A 20,688-nucleotide genomic window follows, 5' to 3' on the forward strand; every position below is an offset into this window, starting at 1 on the left:
TGGGCAAGGGAATTCAAATGAGGTACAACGTCTTTAGAAGACGAAGTCAGGTCTGGACGCCCACTGGATGCATTTCACATGGTAGCGTTTCAACAATCTTACATGATCGTTTACATGTAGGTATGTGCAAGCCAACAGCCCGTTGGGTCCCTAAATATCTTAGCGATGAGCAAATGGCAACCAGAAATCAGTATGCAGCGCCTTGTTGAAGCTTTTTAAGTCAAAAGATGATTTTCTTTTGCGTCTATATACATATTGGTTTTACTCACCGACAGTATCTGCATAAACCATATAGCTAACACGTAATTATTGGTCATGTTAAAGTGAAAATAAAACAAAGCGTTGCTCCGATATTTGCTCATAGACACGCAGTGGATATATTTGTTTCCATATATTCCTGAATTGATGCTTTCTTCCGTCACTATTTGCTGTCCTGTGAAATATATCTAGGAATTCAGATATGCAAAACCCTCGACCATCTATATTGCCGCTTCGGAGGCCTACACCCAGCATGTTGGTTCAGCCGTTCTAGAGAAGTTGACCCTACTGGGTCACGAGTTGAATAAACTAGAATCGGTACTACCTATAGATGCTTGCATATTAACGATAGACCCATATGATTTTATCATACATTTTCTTTTCAAAATATTTCGCAAGAACGATTTTAAACAGAAAGTAACTATGCAACAGAGCCGATCTCATGCACAATGTTAATGAAAACCATTTTAGTCAAGACATTCAACTTTTAATCTTGCCCCCTAATTATGCACTGGGGGAGAAGTAGGGCAATGTGCAAGTGGGAGGAAAAGAGATACACGAAGTTATAATTACCAACTGGCATTAACTATTTTGAATTTATTAGGCAGCAGTGAATTCAAACAACATGACATGCAAGTTTTGTACTTACTAATATCTTCTAAATTCATAAGAAAATGATAGTTTTAATTCAACAATATTTTCCTTCATACTTCTTTATTTTTATGTGTGAGCAGCAGACCATCTTACTGTCAGAGACAATTTGGTTCTCTTCCTTCCGAGGGCGGCTCATCTAAAATTTTTGGTATTGCTCAATCAAGGTTACAACATTTGCAGTCATCCTGAATACATGCAAATCCATATCTGCAGACAACTATTAGTCCAAACCAGAGGACTTGGTATAACACAGACTTTCAAAATGCAAAATATTCAACACCACGTCCATACATATAATTTATGTTATTAATCTGTACATTTTATCACTACATATTCAGGAGCAAGAGTCTATTCATAGACATGTAGTTAACCGATTCCCATCAATACTTGCATCTTAAAATTTTAAAGTCCATTGTATCATTAGAAATGTAATGTTTTTCATATAAATGAATTCACGATCCATCACTTCACTCGATACAACATTTTCCTCTGCATGCGGTGTTGAATCTCTCCTCTTCTCAACATGAAATGCAAGACTTTCTGAATGGATCTCTCTGGGTATTTCTGAAAAAGGATAGCATACATACAGTAAAATATCTGCTGTTCAATAAAACAGCCTATATACAATAAAAGATCAGAGATATTTTTTGTGAATGGTGTCAGAAGGACAACACAAGGCACAAAGTAAGCCTACTTCAGGGTGTAATAATTTTCGATTCGACTCTGAACGACCACGGAGACAACAGGTGGCTGGCATAAAGACTACATGAGAAAGTATTTCGTAATAAATGAGATATTGAAAGGAAGTTGGAACACGTGTAGTAAACGTACTAAATTAACAAGAAACATACGGGGTTTTTTTTATTCACAAGGACAGTCAAGAAATTGGAGAAGGGTATGTATAAATTCAGAGGGGCTGGTAAAATTATAGGCTTACATGCCCTTCTGGCATGTGATGAAATAAAATTGTTGTGAAGACTGCTCACTATTCAAAAGTTATGAGCAAGGTTTTGATTAAAGTCTTGAAATTTAGGTGAAACCCATGTCAAAAATCATGGTGTGAAATGTAAGGGCTTGCCTTTCAGAACCAAATCTATATACAAAATATGAAAGTCCTACTACTTTAAACAGTTCTGGAGATATTGCCTAGTTTAGGTTTTCTAAAGTTAAGTCAACCTTCGAAATTATAAGGTTTAATACTTTAGTGTCAAAAGAAACATCTTGTCACAAGGAATGCACATATGAAATATGATAGCCCTATCACTCACACAATTCAAAAGTTATGAGGTTAAAGTTTCAACTGCTTAATGGCACTCCTGCCATACAATCAATGAACAGAATTCTTTCCTGTTGGTCACCATAGTTTACCTGTCTTGTGAAGTCCTGAATGATTGCATGTTCGGAAACTTGAGATCCAATAATAAATCGTCTCTTGATCTGTTTCTCTATTCTAGACAATAGCTCCTGATCCTCTTCTGTAGTAAATCCTTCAACACCTGAATCAAAATGAATTCATACTCATTCACTTGTAACAAAATCCAAAAACCAAGCTGCATTATATACAATATTAATGAAAAGGGAAATACAGAACTTGGAAAATACAGAACTTTTTTGTAGAAAATAGTTTTGAACAGATGCAGAGAAAAATTCAATAACAGGAATTGGAATGGAGGCTTAAAACAAGTGGTAACCTGAGAAATAATTAAAAATATCACTAGCCCCAAGGGCTATGGAATCTATAAAAAATAAATTCCTGTTCTGGATACCGATGCTAATTTCCAATATTCAGTACTAAGCAATATAAAACAAGATGTGTTCTTAAAACATAAATGCCCCAAAATGTGCCCATACTGATGAAATAGTTTACATAATGTAAATTATCATTAACACTGTATGACTATTTGGGACAAACCCTAGATCAATAATACCCTGGGATTGCAAAATTCACAATTTTGGCACACTCTGCTTTTCCTAAATATGCATTTAGCTTTTACACAGTATCAGCTGAATTAAAGAAGTCTTTCAAATGATGAAGACAATAATCATTATGACCATTTTGGTCTACCACGGTACCAAAACCCATTACCCGGAGATATGAAAGTAACAATTATATAAGAGGGCAACCTGCTCCTTCTAAATATCCATATAGTTTCAATTTAGTATCAATAGCATTATTATTAAAATATTTTACACATAAACATTATAAACCAAGCTTATCATCACTAGGAGTAAGAACCTCGGTTCCAGAGATCATGAAACTTACAATTTTAGCAGAGGCCTTCTGGCTGTATATGACTTTACATTTAGTCCTGTAGTAACTGTGACCTTTGGACCCCAAACTCAATTGGGTTCTTTCTATTGATACATATCGTGTATCGAGCAAAATACAGTCTACTCCGGATATATTAAACTTCTGGGGACCAACCTGAATTGTTTATTATATCCAACGTTCAATACAACCAATGCTACATCATGTAAATAATGCTACTGGGGAATTATTCTTACTTCAATATAAAAGATAAATGACTTCAATATAAGTAGAGTAGACTGTCTGTGGTTTTTACAGTGTCTACAAGCTTTTTCTATGTAGTCCTTTTGTGGTATTGGCTTTTGACCCCAAATCAAGGGCTCTTCCTTTATCATTAACGATGACATGTATGGAGGTGTCAAATCAGTTGAGCAAAAAATGTGGCTTGTGGAGTGTCTACAAGCTCCGTGTTATATAACCACATGCTCACCCACACACAAATGATCCTGTTACTACATGTGTGTGTATATATATATATATATATATATATATATATATATATATATATATATCCCCTCTCATAATGGATCGTTAAAGGGTAATAAAAGTTAATTTTAATTGAAATCTACATGAAGCCAGAAGTCAGTCCCATTCCATGTGATCTTACCAGACAGATTGCCTGACATGGCAGCATCTAGTGTGGACACCTGGAACAGCCTCAGGGCTTCATCCACCTCCCTCTCCGACGCAAATGGTTTGAGCTTCATCTTGGCCAAAGATTCAGACATTCTGATGATGGCTTCCAATTGCCTGTTACATAAATAAAAACAGTCAGTAACTTCAAGTCTCATTAAAAAATGTATAGCATGTAAAACATTGTGATGGAACACCCCTCCTCGGTGTCATCACTACCACTCAGCCGAGGCTACTGCTCTGTGAACCGCGAGTGTCCCTCTACTTGACCAGGCACAGAGTTGTTTCCCTCAGACTCGACACTCTCCCCAGTGCAATTCACCACTCCTGTCCATGACCCTCTATCTCATCATGGTCCCACCATCTCCATTCCTTCCTTTTATTTCTACCCCGATTCTCCCAATACTGATAGATAACTTGTTTACTCTAAAGTAATGCTCCCAATAACCAGAATTTAAAGTCACCAAAATCACAAAATTTCTCCACTTAGTTCTCAACTTAAAACATTTAACTGAATTTCCCTCCATTTTTAATGGCATGTCTAAACTTTTCAGGTTCCTTGTTGAAATTAGTCTCAAGTTTACCACTTGAGAATGTTGTGATCTCAAATATAGTGAATATAAACAACAATGAAGTCCAAGCCCAGTCTCAGTCAATTCTTTCAACCTAAATGTCTGACTAAAACTCCCCCAAATATATACATGTACCTCTAATTTCTAGCTACCTGTATTGCTAAAATTTTCAGAAGTAAAATACCAGAAACATTTCTTAAGGTATTCAATGTATGACTGGAGATTGAACAATTTTGAATGATTTAAATGATTGATTGATTATTGTTGAACGTCCCCCTCGAGGATATTTCACTCATATGGAGACGTCACCACTGTCGGTGAAAGGCTGCAAAATTTAGGCCTATGCTCGGCACTTATGGCCTTTGAGCAGGGAGGGATCTTTATCGTGCCACAACTGCTGTGACACAGGGCCTCGGTTTTTAAGGTCTCATCCGAAGGACCGCACCATTTAGTCACCTTCTACGACAAGCAAGGGGTACTGAGGACCTATTCTAACCCGGATCCCCACGGGATTAAATATAATTAGTTTTTGTTAAAAACAAATGTCACCCCAGCTCCCCAAATTGTAAGTGCTCCAAATTACAAACTCCTTCCCTTAAAGTACTGCATGGTATGGAGAAGGCAAATAAGCAGAAAACTTGTGCATTGAGGAAAAAGATGGAAAAAATATTCCACATCGATGTGACCAATGTCATTGTTGTATATGATACAAAAATAATGACTGTTAGACTGAAGTACCAGGAGAAAGTGAACATAGCCTTGTACATGATAGAAGCTATAAAACATTACTCTTTGATCCACTGTAAATTGTAGAAAATATTAGATCCCTGGTCAGAACAATGTGAAAATAAGTAAATGATAATAAAGTATTCAAAGCATGATGAAGAAAGTCTAGAAAACTAGGCTGAACAGACAAACAGTGCAAATCGGCAGAAAAATCAAGTGTAACAGACTGCCGACATAGAAAGAGGTAACCTTCAGTTTAGACAGTAGGGAACTAATAGAAATCAGCTGTATGATTCTCAAGTACCTGACAGTGATGGGAATGGTTATCTTCTTGCCAGTTTCTTTTTCATATTCACCAGCTCCATTCCTCATCAAAACATATCTATTCTTCAGTTTCTCTGCTGCTTCTGGAGACAAACGGGGACCACATTTCCTGCAACATTTAATATTAAATCATTGGTTCCTATTTTGGCTGAACACAACCATTAATAAATTTGCAGGCTGTTTCCAACATACTGACTTACGTTCTACAATACTGAATGTACTTCTTCAGGGTATTTAGGTCAATTTCCCCTTCAGCATGTTCTTCTGTCATTTGGAGAGCATTTAAGTGCACATTCATGACATGCTTTGCTAGAGTCTACAAAATACAAAGATAGAAACCATTACGTCGCAAAGAATTTTTTTTTTTTTTTTTTTTTTACAACAGACCTTAAATAACTAACAAAGATATATACTGTTATGTCACAATTTAGACCTTCTGAAATAACTAACATTTTCCTTTCTTTTTCACTTTATAGTAGTTAGTATCATGAATTTTCAAACATACACATGCAAGCATTTGTTTAGCGAAAAATTTCCTCTCAACATCCTCCAAGCTACTTAAACCAGTCACGTACATGTATCTGACTCTGTAACGCATACATCACTTAAAGCTAGGGACATTCACCTTCTTCTGCACGGTTAGCGAGTGAAAAGTAGTATTCCATGTGGTGGAGCCATTAGAAAAGTGGATCTAACATGCACTGAACTCCCATTTCAATAACTCACCATATCTCTGGCCTCATTGTGTTCATCTTTTACAATAAATATCATATCAAATCGAGATAAAATGGTGGGCATGAAGTCAATGTTCTCTTCTCCCTTGGTCTCGTCCCAACGTCCATACACACCGTTAGCTGCAGCCAGCACCGAGCACCTCGAGTTCAAAGTCGTCGTGATTCCAGCCTGGAAACAAACTTTTCATCAATTTCAATTCATCGATAGTTAAACCTGTGCAAATAATTTTTCACAAGAAAATTAACCACTTTTTTTATATACTAGTATAATGCACTTTTAGAGTTAAATACAAATAAACCAACTAAGAAAATACAGAATTCCTTTTGAACAAGATAATTCTCGAATACCTTTGCAATTGATATGGTCTGTTGTTCCATAGCTTCGTGAATGGCAACTCTGTCGTCTTCTCTCATTTTGTCAAACTCGTCAATACACACCACTCCCCCATCGGCTAATACCATTGCTCCTCCCTCCATTACAAAGTTTCTCTAAAAGTTTTACAAAGACAGTTATTTTAACTGTTGACATAAACTTGCTTGAAATCTCTTCCGTGGAAATTTTCCCTATATAGTTCTTCACAACCGTCAAACACACAGTCGGAGCACCTTTAGAAATGTATTCTAAATGCATATGAATCAAACAAACTTTTCTGTTAAGCCTACCGTTTGGGGATCCCTCATGACCGAGGCGGTCAGACCAGCTGCACTGCTACCTTTGCCAGACGTGTACACACCGATAGGAGAGCACCTCTCAACAAACTTCAGAAGCTGAGATTTGGCTGTACCTGGGTCTCCTAACATCAGGAGATTAACATCACCTCTTCTCATCAAACCATCTGGTAGTCTGGAGAGAAAAATTAAACACCTGACACATGACTTGTACACAGATAAAGAATGACCTTTTAATGTGAACTATGTATATGGTGTTAAAATTCGGATAATCCTACAATATTGACTAGCATCATAAATACAAGTGCAAGTACCAGCATATGCCCAACTAACCTCTTTCTAGAACCTCCAAACAAGAGGCATGAAATAGCCCTTTTGATATCCAGACTACCATAAATAGATGGTGCAATACTTCTGGCTATAGTTTCATAAATGTTAGGATCATTAGCCATCCTTCTGAACTCTTCCTCATCTGTGGGGCTGATGGGGGCTGCCCCTCCTCTTCCTGACCCATCACTGTCCACCTTGATCCCCAGGACCCGGAAGTACGGGCTTCGGATTCCAACATTCACTTTGTCTCTGCCACCTCCTTTCTACAAAGATCGGAATGCAATTCAACTTATATGTCCTGGAACTTCATGACGTTGTGATCAGAAAAATGACAAAATTAATAAGTGTCTTATCTAACGAATCTCATCTTTTAATAGCATTCCCAACCGCAGCACTGAATTTGTTACTTGTGTATAAAATGTCAAAACAAGAGGCCCATGGGCCACATCGCTCACCTGAGTCACCTTGGCCCATATCTGAAGACTTTCCATATATATTTGCATGTAAAACCTTAGTCCCTATTATGGCCCAAACTACCCTTTGCAAACTTGAATCTACACTATGTCAGAAAGCTTTCATGTAAATGTCAACTTCTTTGGCCCGAAGAAGATTTTTAAAGCTTTTTCCCTATATATTTGTATGTAAAACTTTGATCTCCCTTGTGGCCCCATCCTACCCCCGGGGGCCATGATTTGAAAAAACTTGAATCTGCACTACGTCAACTTCTTTGGCCCGAAGAAGATTTTTAAAGCTTTTTCCCTATATATTTGTATGTAAAACTTTGATCTCCCTTGTGGCCCCATCCTACCCCCGGGGGCCATGATTTGAACAAACTTGAATCTGCATTATGTCAGGAAGCTTTCATGTGAATCTCAGGTTTTCTGGCTTAGTGGTTCTTGAGAAGAAGATTCTTAAAGTTTTTCCCTATATATTTGTGTGTAAAACTTTGATCCCCCCTTGGGGCCCCATCCTATCCCCGTGGGCCATGATTTGAAGAAACTTGAATCTGCACTATGTCAGAAAGTTTTCATGTAAAAATCAGCTTTTCTGGCTCAGTGGTTCTTGAGAAGAGGATTTTTAAAGATTTTTGCTATATATTTGTATGTAAAACTTTGATCCCCTATTGTGGCCCCATCCAACCCCAGGGGCCCATGATTTTAACAAACTTGAATCTGCATTATGTCAGGAAGCTTTCATGGCTTAGTGGTTCTTGAGAAGAAGATTTTTAAAGTTTTTCCCTATATTTGTATGTATAACTTAGATCCCCCCCCTGGGGGCCCATTCCTACCACCGGGGGCCATGATTTGAACAAACTTGAATCTGCAATATGTCAGGAAGCTTTCAGGTAAATTTCAGCTCTTCTGGCCCAGTGGTTCTTGAGAAGAAGATTTTCAAATGATCCCACCCTATTTTTGCATTTTTGTGATTATCTCCCCTTTGAAAGGGACATGGCCCTTCATTTGAACAAACTTGAAAGCCCTTCACCCAAGGATGCTTTTGGCCATGTTTGGTTGAAATTGGCCCAGTGGTTCTGGAGAAGAAGTCGAAAATGTGAAAAGTTTAACAGACAGATGACGGACAAAAAGAGATCAGAAAAGCTCACTTGAACCTTCGGTTCAGGTAAGCTAAAAAGTACAGAAAATTTCTGATGGATTCATACTCCGCCTTTCTGGCGTTATAAAATTAAGAGCTTTAGTTGGAATGGGTGTGAAATCATCCACACATTCAAATGATTGTACTTACAGTGGGTTTTCCTGTCTTTTTGATTGAATATATTCCCACCACAGTTACTCTGTTACCAGGTACAACTTTATCACACATGTATCTAAAAATAAAATGTACATGTACTTCATAGGTAAAAACAATTTGATTTCAATGATCCCTCATTACGAATACCTATATTTAGGATCAGACAGCAACACCAGAGCTCAGGATTGTGGAAATCCCTACTATCTATTATAAACCCTTTCAAAATATCTTTCTTGGGGGGCTTAATCATGTACATATATCATTTTTTGGGTTCGAAATCTGGATATGTATACAGTCCGCATAGATTTGAATTTTACAATGCAATTAACAAATCTTTTGAGTGCTTTGTTAAAATGGCAGGTTATAAATACAAATTAACAGTGACTTTAAGATTCAATGAGGGTAGTCATCAAAATAGAAAGTTTTTTTTTTGAAAAGACAGTGATGGATATAGGGGGGGGTTGATTTTGATTTGCCCACTCATTTCTAAATTTCTGGAGTAAACAATGTAATATAGTAAATATGAGACAATATATACCATTTCAATTGTTTCCCTAAATGTGAACTCCAGCTCCATAAAATGTTTAAGAGCAAGAGAGGTTTGTGAAATATGAAGGCCTTGTCACAAGGAAAACACGTGAAATATGAAGGCCTCGTCACAAGGAATACACACGTGAAATATGAAGGCCTCGTCACAAGGAATACACATGTGAAATATGAAGGCCTTGTCACAAGGAATACACATGTGAAATATGAAAGCATTAACAATAAATTGTTAAATAGCCAAGGTTGAAGTTTTCCAAAGTAGAACAAACCTCAAGGTAAAGAAAAATTAAATCAGAGTTTTCCGTAATTATCCACATCTACACAGTATATTTATATCAAATACAAAGTAACATGAAATTCTGTTCAGCGGTTCCAGAGAAGTTTCACCGACAAACTGGTTCAGTAGTGTGTATATATATATATATATATATATATATATACACAGCGGTTTTCCCCCTTATATAACTGGTACCGATAAACGGTACCATTCCCAATGCCAAAAACCATTGATTTTTCCCAATTTTAAGACTAAAAATTCCCAATTCACTTGCCGAAAAATAGACTGCTGAAATCGCAATTTTCTTAGTCTGAAACATTGTACGAGTTAACTAAAATGTTGACTTACGGTATTAAATCGAAAGTACAGATCATGGCAGTGCGCGTTTTGTAGAGCTACGATTATATTCTCCCTCACTTTGTTCGTCCGAATATAAATTAATTAGATGCTAATTACCAAAAAACAAGAAACTATATAGTATAAGTAGGATGGCAGCTCACTAGCACTTTATTCATCACTCGTAATGTCCTTAAGAAATATATCGCAAACAAAACTACTCATGTTAATACACATCAATATATACACAGATTAATGTCATCTGATAAATGGTTACTATCCGCCATATAAATATTGTAAAATTTACCTGTACGTAGAGCTAGCGAGCGTGCTTAGAATGCCGCACAAACACATGTTCGCCTATTTATATGCCTTCACCACGTGACCAATACAAATGATATTCGAACCCGACTACCTATAAAACACCCGCATATAATTATAATTATATTCTCCCTCACTTTGTTCGTCCGAATATAAATTAATTAGATGCTAATTACCAAAAAACAAGAAACTATATAGTATAAGTAGGATGGCAGCTCACTAGCACTTAGAAAAACAAAGAGAGAAAAATCTAATGGCGGAAGTAACACATTTGTTATTAATTATATAAACAAAAGTGAACAATATATAAACCTTTCATATGTTCAAATTTTGGTAACATGAAGTTGCTTTTGCACACAATCTTTAATGTAGTTGTCCCTTGAAAAATCCGATTTCCATCGACCATGAATTTTTAACAACCTGTCACTTACGCCGCTTGAAGCCGCTGAAGTAGCGCCGCCACTTCGTAGACTGTGTAAACCAAACAACTTTGAATTCAAACCAATGGACGATAAAGCACTAAGTAGTATTTCTCGTGCTCTAGTATAAGAAATGGGTTTGTTAATCTCGCAAAGCTTATAACGTTTTGATGACTTGTAAAAACGTATAGATCGAAAGATGAAATCGTCAGGTTTTTCAGTAATACCTGCAAGTTGTAAATAGTGCTTTAACCAAAAAACAGGACAGGCAAAGTTGTCCCACAACTTTCCACCTTGAGACTTAAGATATAGTTCATGCATGCCCCATTCAATTACATTTGATTTTCTGAAAACGCACATGGTGCCTTATCTCTAATTCATATTTAGCTCACAAAATCCCACTTCGTTTCAATTCAAAATTCTCTTAGTATACACAAGAAAACGCACATGGTGCTTTGTTTACAATTTCATATGTAGCTCATAAGGTATATGCACATGGTGCTCAAAATACTGCTCTAGAATTCATTATGCACATGGTGCCATGCAAGATATGCCATGTGGTTCATGGAACCTTGTTGATCATCCATATGATCTATCTAAAATCAACTCTCAGCACTAGAACATTACTAGCAAGCTTATATGCCGCAAAAATACTGTTTATATCTGATTCAGCTTTGAAAAAAAATTTTTTGGATTATTATACTCAATAAATCCTTTTACAAAATAATGAAAATTGTTTTGCTTTGCATTCCAAATCAGAGGCCAAAACATTGAAGATTTCCATTTTGGTTTAAAAATCCAATCCATCATGAGATTTGAACCTGGTACCTCCGGCATACTAATCCAGATACCTTACTGCAAAGTTGTCCCACAACTTTCCACCTTGAGACTTAAGATATAGTTCATGCATGCCCCATTCAATTACATTTGATTTTCTGAAAACGCACATGGTGCCTTATCTCTAATTCATATTTAGCTCACAAAATCCCACTTCGTTTCAATTCAAAATTCTCTTAGTATACACAAGAAAACGCACATGGTGCTTTGTTTACAATTTCATATGTAGCTCATAAGGTATATGCACATGGTGCTCAAAATACTGCTCTAGAATTCATTATGCACATGGTGCCATGCAAGATATGCCATGTGGTTCATGGAACCTTGTTGATCATCCATATGATCATACCTTACCACTTGACTATCTGTGATTTTTGCTTCGATAGGAGCGTTTCCTAGCAGCACGACTAACAGCGTAACGAAGCTTAGTAGCATCTTCGGTGTCGTCCGCTAAGGGGTCGTCAAGGTATTCACTCACGGTATCCCATCCGTGCCGGTCTGCAATCTTTAAAATCTTGTTTCTTTGAAGTATTGCTGCTTGTTCCTCTTTTACGATGTCTGCTGCTTTCTGAAAATCACACTCCTGAATCAACTTTCCTAGCTCTGACAACTTGGAATATCTTGCTTGATTAAAGTTAAACTGAATCTTGTGTCCCTCGTGTTTGAATTCGAATCCTGGTGACCCGTTAACTGAAACTGTTGGTTCCTCCACGTGCGGCACGTTTTTCCCCGCGTTGCTTTTTGTCAACTTTTCTGTAAGGCCCGTTATAGTGCTCACAATAACATTGCTCTGCCTTTTTAAAGCTTTGTTCAGTGAAGAACTGAATAAAGAAACGGCCTCTTCATTATATAAACCAAATTCTTCTCCCGGAGTTTCCATGCAATGGTCACTTTCAGCCATAGAGTTTTTGTAGTGTATAAAATTTACCTGTACGTAGAGCTAGCGAGCGTGCTTAGAATGCCGCACAAACACATGTTCGCCTATTTATATGCCTTCACCACGTGACCAATACAAATGATATTCGAACCCGACTACCTATAAAACACCCGCATATAATTATAATGATTCCTTATGTCTCACACAGCAAATATTACTGTAAATGGGTTCGTAAAGAGATGAATACTTCTTGTTTTGTTGTCTTTTTTCTTTTCTTTAAGTTGAAATCATTTGCCAATACATTGGTAGAAAATGCCCAATTTGTTCGATTTTGACGCTATTTTTCACAATTGAATGGGTACCTGTACCAGTACCCATGGGTAGAAAAAAATCGCCGATATATATATATACATGTATATAATTTTGGCTAAATTTAGAAGTTCAAAGGGGACAAAACTCCCAAAAATCAAATTAAAATTTCCTACAAATATGCACTTTTACACAGCATGTCCTCATTCACTAGTACACGAAGTTTCATGAAATTTTGTTGAGCAGTTTCAGAGAAGTTACACTTACAAGAACAGGACTGACAGATCAAACACATTTTACCTTCCGCAAGTCGTTGCATGGAATAAAAAAAACCCCCAAAAAAACAGTTGTACTTTGGTATCTCGAATTTCAATACCTTGAATACAATGGATATATTGAAATGATTCAGAGGTCCTAACCATTTATTCTTTCATTTTAGCCTCAATATCTCGAATCCTCACATATTTTGACATTTTCTCCGTCCCATCCAGTTCCGAGATAATGAGGTCCGACTATATGCAAATCACTTAAGAGGATAATTTGTGGTATACAATGATCCCAATGTGTTTGCCGTACAAAGCAGGACAATGAAAAAACCATCTCTTACATTTCTACCCTGATACTATTATACCAACACCCTCCTTAGGCCAAAAAAAAAGATATGTTGGTTTCCACTTTCACCTCAAAATTTTTATGGGTCGGTAGGTAGGTAGTTTTGGATTTTCTAATGATTTAGTATTTTACCATGCATAAAATAAAGTGATTATTTAGTAATCAAATAAAATTTATATGATGAATCAATACATTTCTTCACTTTACTGTAAGTAAAAATTGTTCATGTGTTTTGGAATCTGTCTAGTATTAGTGCATAATAAATAACTTGGTAAATAAGTCCATAAATATACTCTTGTTGTAGTAATGACATTTGAAACATCTGCGGGAATGGAGAAAAATGTGTTAGGGTCGGTAGAATTTTTTTAAGGGTAGGTAGGGAAAATGGAAACCAACATTTTTCTTTTGGCCTTACCTGTCACAATATAGCTGCATATGTCTTGGCATTTCTCCATTTGGCACAGCCTCTGGAGCCTCCTGCAGTTTAAGGACCTGGAAATCGACACACTTGCACTTGTCCGGAACAATGTAAAATGGGTCCACTGGACACCTAGGTCTTCCGGCTTGTTCACTGTTAACATATGTTGGTGATAATGTCACTTTAATAAAATATTTTGATATATAATGCAAATATCATTCAAACAGAATAAGAAGAAACACAGAGAGCATTTTGACAACACAATGTGTACTTACGTGTTGCATTTCCTTGGCAGTGCGTACCCCTCCAGACCAGGATTCACTGGGATGTTATTCAGTGTGTTCTTACAGCTCCTGCATTGAATTGTCAGTCGGGTGGCTTTAGCTTTGATGGCCGATGCTGCTATAATAATTCCTGGGATCTTAACCAGCTTTGCCATCTGTGCGGACTGAAAAAGTTCATTTCAACTTAACAGTAAGATATACAGAGAGGACGCGTAGTCAATATCATAGCATGGCAAAGTTCAAATGAGACAAATACGATGTTGACTATAAAAAACCGCGATATTTCATTTCAAATTTCTGTCTTGCATGTTTCAACCAAGGTTAAAGTTGCGGAGAAAAACAGATAACATGCTGCCTGATCTTGAATCTTTGGAGCAGGAAGATTAGAAAAGATAACTAGATGTACTCAAACCTTGAGGTCTCGCAGTCCACAGGGGTTGGCATTCGATGACAACATGACCTGAATATCGTAGACATCCTCTTCTCCTTCTGGTCGAGGGCGTGTTACTTCATCAGCAACTTCTTTGGCAGCATCCTCAAACTTTAACATTGAAGAAATAAACAATAAATCTAATTGTTCAGCACTACTATTTTCTATTTTACATGGCATTTATTTTAATTCATGTATTATAGACACTAACCAAAGGCAGGTGTTCTGTAGGAAGCTTGGACAACTTTTCTGCCAGAGCTTCATCAAAACTGGAGACATCCTCTATTTCAACATCTAGCCAATATTGTCCCAAGTTGTAATTGCGTTTCAGCTGGTCTCTATATATAAATAATTCTGTCTTGAAAGTCCATTCTTTAAATTTTCATCAAAAATTCCTTAATTATTTGCAATCAAATGTTGTTAACAGGTTGTACACAACTAAACTAGAGAGAGAACATATGGATTTAGCACAAACACTCACCTTTAGTAGGTAGATAAACATTCCTTAATATTAACTGGTTTACATTAGTATGAAAAAAAAATTGGGTTTTTTTGGTTGCAAACACTGCAAGATGAAAATCTTAGTAGCTGCAATACTGTAGCCCTCAGGGCTCAACATGAACTTTTTTTCCTATTTGTCCATTCAGACAAGGGAAAAAGATATTTACTTGTCCGAAATTCATCTTCAGTTGTCCGGAATTTTTTTAAAAAAAAAAGATCTAACATTGTCAACTTGAAGTATCAACTTTGTGCTTGGGCATGTCTAATAAAGGTGGTTTTCATTAAACATCAAGTACAGCATGCAAAATTTCTCTGCTCCGCCATGCTTGTTATTGCGAGATCTTGTAGGTTGATCTACTGAAAAATTTTAAACATTGACAATCTGCACAAAAATGCAGTTACTTGAGCCACTCCCACAAAAGAAAGGAAAATTATATACTTGCAGAAAGAGTTTACACTCTGCTGTTCCCTTTTAAACTTAAATTTATATTAAATCTAAACTCTTTCAATACCGACGAAATAGCTTTCTCCTCCGTACTTGTTCATCGATGTAAATACTAGGGGTGTGTATTGCTCAATATTTTCTGATACGATACAATATTTTCTGATGCGATATCCGATATATTGGATATACAAGGTAGTTAAGCATTTTCTAAAGTAAAATATCAAAATAAAAAAAAAAAATGAAGTGGTTTGATATCTTTTATTTCATAATAAAACAATGAAAATTAAAGTCTGAGGAAACTCCAATGTCACAATGTAAAAGCGGGAATTAAAGTCTGAGAAATCTTCGATGTGTCACAATGTAAAAACGGGGATTTAAAGTCCGAGGAAACTCCAATGTCACAATGTAAAGTCTGAGGAATCGTGTTCCTGTTAGAAGCCATTTTTAAATTATGAACTTCGATCCTGACTATTAAAAGGGCCATTTTTAACCCCGACATTATTTCGTATCGTCGAAACACTATCGTATATCGCTGGACAGGCGTATACTGGTACATTTCGATATATCGATTCACCCCTAGTAAATACTACCTTATAAGGCATATGCAAATAACTTGACAATCGGAAGTTGAATCTTCAGTACATCAAACATGGCGCACAAAAAGGAATCGAGAAATTGGAAAATATCAAAATTGTTGAAAACGGTACAATAGAGCCTCATAAATTGTAAGTTGCGGGCTATGAATTTATATATTGACTAAGAAACATAGAATATCATTTTATTTACGTAAAGTCAGTAAATGTTTAGAATGATCGAAAATGTTGCGGGAGTGAATTACTCCCGCATTTGCACCATTACAGAGATCCTAAGGAGTTGTAGCCCTCTCACCCCAAAAAAAGAAAAATCAGAGAGGGCTTTATTATTGCAGCTAATATCTTAGTAGCACACAATTCCTCAGGCACCTGAAGTATGGATATTACTACCTTTTGGATATTTTTTTGGTGTGGCAAAAACTTCTCTGAAATGTGTGAATTCCCTGTCTATCTCATCCCTCTTTCAATTTATGTAATCATTTCATGCTTTTTGTAAGCTTTAGAGATTGGCCTTCTACCGGTATAATATATTACACAAGGTATGAAACAAAAATTTGTACACAAACGGGGTCCCCAGTTTTGGGGCACATTTTCCAAGTAATTACAGTGTTACCTAAGGAATTCTGGCGAGCGGCAGGTCTGGGAGATGTCATAGTAAGTTACAAGTCTCTTCACTCAAAACCCATCTCATCTCTTTTATTTGTCACAATCTTGCGTACATTGACCGGACAGGGCTTCTTCTCTTCCACTGACAGCCAAAAAGGCCACAGAGTTCGAATTTCTTGCACGCGCCATGCGATTGGTTCGCAAAGACATTGTTTTGTCTTGGGATCATCCGAATGGTCTCTGGATTATACACGGACCAATCACACGACACAATATAAATTCGTACTCTGCTACCTCCTTCTTGGCTGCCAGTGGAAGAGAGGAAGCCCTGTTCAATCAATGCACGCAAGATTATGACAAATAAAAGAGATGAGATGGGTTTTGAGTGAAGAGACTTGTAACTTAGTATGACATCTCCCAGACCTGCCGCTCGCCAGAATTCCTTAGGTAACACTGTAATTACTTGGAAAATGTGCCCCAAAACTGGGGACCCCTGTTTGTTTACAAATTTTTGTTTCATACAGTGATTTTTTTCCTTATATAACTGGTACCGATAAACGGTACCATTCCCAATGCCAAAAACCGTTGATTTTTCCAATTTTGAGATTAAAAATTCCCAAATTACTTTCCGAAAAATAGACCACTGACATCGTAATTTACTTAGTCTGAAACGTTGTACAAGTTAACTAAAATGTTCACTTCCGGTATTAAATCGAAAGTACAGATAATGGCAGTGCGCGTGTTTTGTAGAGCTACAGCGATTCTAAAACAATCTTACAGCGATTCCTTATGTCTCACAACAGCAAATATTACCGTAAAAAGTTTGTAAAGAGATGAATAGTTCTTGTTTTGTTCTCTTTTTTTCTTTTCTTTTAGTTAAAATCATTTGCTGAAACATTTATAGAAAAGTCCCAATTTGTTCGATTTTGACGCTATTTTTCCCAATCGAATGGGTACCGGTACCAGTGGGTAGAAAAAAATCGCTGTCATACCTTATTTTATTGTATCGGTAGAAGGCCAATCTCTAAAGCTTACAAAAAGCATGAAACGATTACATAAATTGAAAGAGGGGTGAGATAGACAGGGAATTCACACATTTCAGAGAAATTATTGTCACACACAAAAAAATATCAAAGGGGGGGGGGTAGTAATATTCATACTTCAGGTGTCTGATAATTCTTGACTGAAACTTTGCAAACATTTTGAAAGACTTCACAGCTGTGCAAGAAAACTGAAGCGAGTAGAAATTGATAACCGGTACTTGAAATAGCCGTAAAATAACCTTCATTTGATCACAAAACATTATTTATGCAAAATTGCACAAGTCTTGTGACAAAATACTCTCAACGCAAAAATAAAGCTCTCTTATGGGACAAACTAGATAATAATGTTACTTATCCCATAGTATTTTCATGTTTTATTCAAATAAAGATTCAATTATTAAATACAATCATGTAATCTGTCTTGAATAAATTGATTGAGTCAGTTAGGAGGAATAATTATAATACATCGTCACAATGGCCGTCTTCCTTTTGATTTTAAACAACACTTGTGCAAATCAATATTGCATTACTGTGTCGATTAACATAAAAATTTCTAGACACACACACATAATTAAATGTCTCTGGAATTTGAAAGTTCCTACCACTATTCTAATAAACAAATATTTACAATTTGTTAAATTTATCTGCCACAATCTAACAGAATTCACTCCATCCGCACCACTGTAAAATATACAGACCTGTAAGTGTAAGAAAAGTTTCCCTCGTGAAACTGACGGATGAAATCTTTCAAACGTTTCTTCACTTGTTGTCTGTTGATTTGATTATCGTCTGTTTGCTCCTCAGATCCAAAGTTATCGCTGAAGAAAACTCCACCTTCGTCGAACCCTGCCATCTTTTGTTTTGTTCACGTGTTTACAAATTGGCGCGAAACTTTGGCGGATATTTTTGACGACGTAAAAATCAGATGAGTTCCGAAAAAAAGCTAAGTCGTACTTGATCATGTCGGAAAGTCAAAGTTGCAGAAATACGATTGAAATACTTTGTCAAGACAGTTGATAAGAGTTTGAAATCTAAGGTGGCAGGGGACAGTTTCTTTGGTTTTGAAACATGTGGATAGGGGGTATACACCAAAGTCAGATTATGACAGACTAATGAAAAATCATATTTCCCTTTTATGTCAATACTTGTATTTCATATTAGTGTAGTTAATAAATTATGACCCTAAATTACATGTAATCTATAAATACTGGTGCTGGTGCACAAAACATGCTCTGAGCAGGTTCCCCTTTTTTGCTTTGATTTTCCCTCATTTGGGCTAATCCGCACCACCCCCACACCATCACAGTACCAAACATGGGGATTTAGACACTGTGCACAATCAAGAACCCTATCTGCCCTTCTCAAAAATCTACCTCTCATATGGGGCCATCCACCTTCCCTCACAGCTACAGACCTTTTGCTAGACCCTGCATGTTTTCACCGGAATTTCTTCAGCAACTGACCACGTGTCTTAGTTTCGTATTTGCACCCATCTATATGCTAGGAATCATGGTGACACCTACATGTTGTAAATCAACATTTTTACTAAGCACTCAGCTACATTTGACATGCATCCTAAAATTATTGTATACATTTTTACACATGTAATATCACTTCAAATACAGGGTAATTCCATTTTTTGAAAAAGTTGACCGGGCCTATAGTCCGAAACTGTCCCCTGCTACCTAAAATACTGAATAGTTTACAGAATGTTATACATAAACTTTAAATTGTACTGCATGAACAATATTGAATTCTGAGATGATAAGTCAAAATTACTCATTTTCAAATTTTAATTTCTTTATCTTTTAGTTACTTAAAAGCTTTATCTTTTAGTTACTTAAAAGTAACTAAAAGAAAAATGATTGTGCTCTTGGTATGTTGTTGCATATCAATCATTTTTCAGTATTACTACAAACATGGTGCTATTTACTAGTAACAGTATACAGTTCATCCATGTTGGAAAAAAAAACGCACACAAAAAATACAATTTAAAAAAAAAAAACCAGCCTACAGACACGTACCCCTTCCCCATCAATAAAAACATATACAGTTTATCAACTAATTACTAAAATTAATAATACTATTTTACACAAAAATCTTGGTCAATATTGGCAGAGAGATGGCTGTAGAAAACGGGATCCAGAGTTTGCCAAGTGAGGGGGGGGGGGGGGTTGTTGCAATCTCAGGTGGTAAATTTTATGCCCAAAGAAGGGGGTGGGTTGCAGACTCACTATGGCCATTTTTTGTTGAAAATGTACAACCGGAATGGAGGTTGCACCCCCTCCCCTACACCCACCACTGGAGTATGGAACACCTACTAAACAAATTGCCATGTTTGTTGATAATGCTGAACTATATCTAATGATGCCACAATTCTGCAAGAAAGACTTTGTTTTTGGTTTGCTACATAACATTTATCATTTTTGCTAGTTTGAAGTGAGGGATCTAAATATTCAGGGCAGAAAAATGGTACATCACATCTTCCCTCAAGAAACTTGCAAGAACTTTGAATTACAATGTACATGGGCTTATAATTATAGATTATGCCATGCTCTTTGGTAGGACTCAATGGAACAAAGACAGCTGTCTTCTGGATGCCTTAAGAGAAAAAAGCATGGAAGATGCCCAATATACATGTGATGGCCCAACATCACACCATCAAGACAAAATTGAAGGAATATCAGAAAAGCTGGGACATACTCAAGAAATGCAAAAGAGAGACATGCCCTGAGAGAAGAAACTTCATTACTGACCTACACAACATTACAGTAATGAAGGATATAAGCAAGTCCACCATACACAACATTACAGTAATGAAGGATATAAGCAAGTCCATCATTGTGGACGCTAAAAATACATGTAATGGTTTTACTT

The 20,688-nt window shown here is 36.5% G+C and overlaps 1 protein-coding gene across 1 annotated transcript; it reads right to left on the reverse strand.

Moving 5' to 3' along the window:
- Nucleotides 1–1,196: 1,196 nt before the first annotated feature.
- On the reverse strand, nt 1,197–18,706 carry LOC125652053 (DNA replication licensing factor mcm5-A-like). The gene is made up of 15 exons (XM_048880957.2): nt 18,510–18,706; nt 14,835–14,961; nt 14,606–14,734; nt 14,185–14,357; nt 13,907–14,062; nt 8,952–9,033; nt 7,212–7,471; nt 6,873–7,053; nt 6,558–6,698; nt 6,202–6,378; nt 5,676–5,791; nt 5,456–5,584; nt 3,828–3,970; nt 2,281–2,408; nt 1,197–1,476 (listed from the first exon to the last, which is right to left on the reverse strand). The coding sequence occupies exons 1-15, from the start codon at nt 18,662–18,664 to the stop codon at nt 1,375–1,377; spliced, it is 2,199 nt and encodes a 732-aa protein (XP_048736914.2). The 5' UTR covers nt 18,665–18,706; the 3' UTR covers nt 1,197–1,374.
- Nucleotides 18,707–20,688: the final 1,982 nt, after the last annotated feature.

Source organism: Ostrea edulis, chromosome 5 (assembly GCF_947568905.1).
Source record: "Ostrea edulis chromosome 5, xbOstEdul1.1, whole genome shotgun sequence".
In the NCBI taxonomy this organism is placed as follows: domain Eukaryota; kingdom Metazoa; phylum Mollusca; class Bivalvia; order Ostreida; family Ostreidae; genus Ostrea; species Ostrea edulis.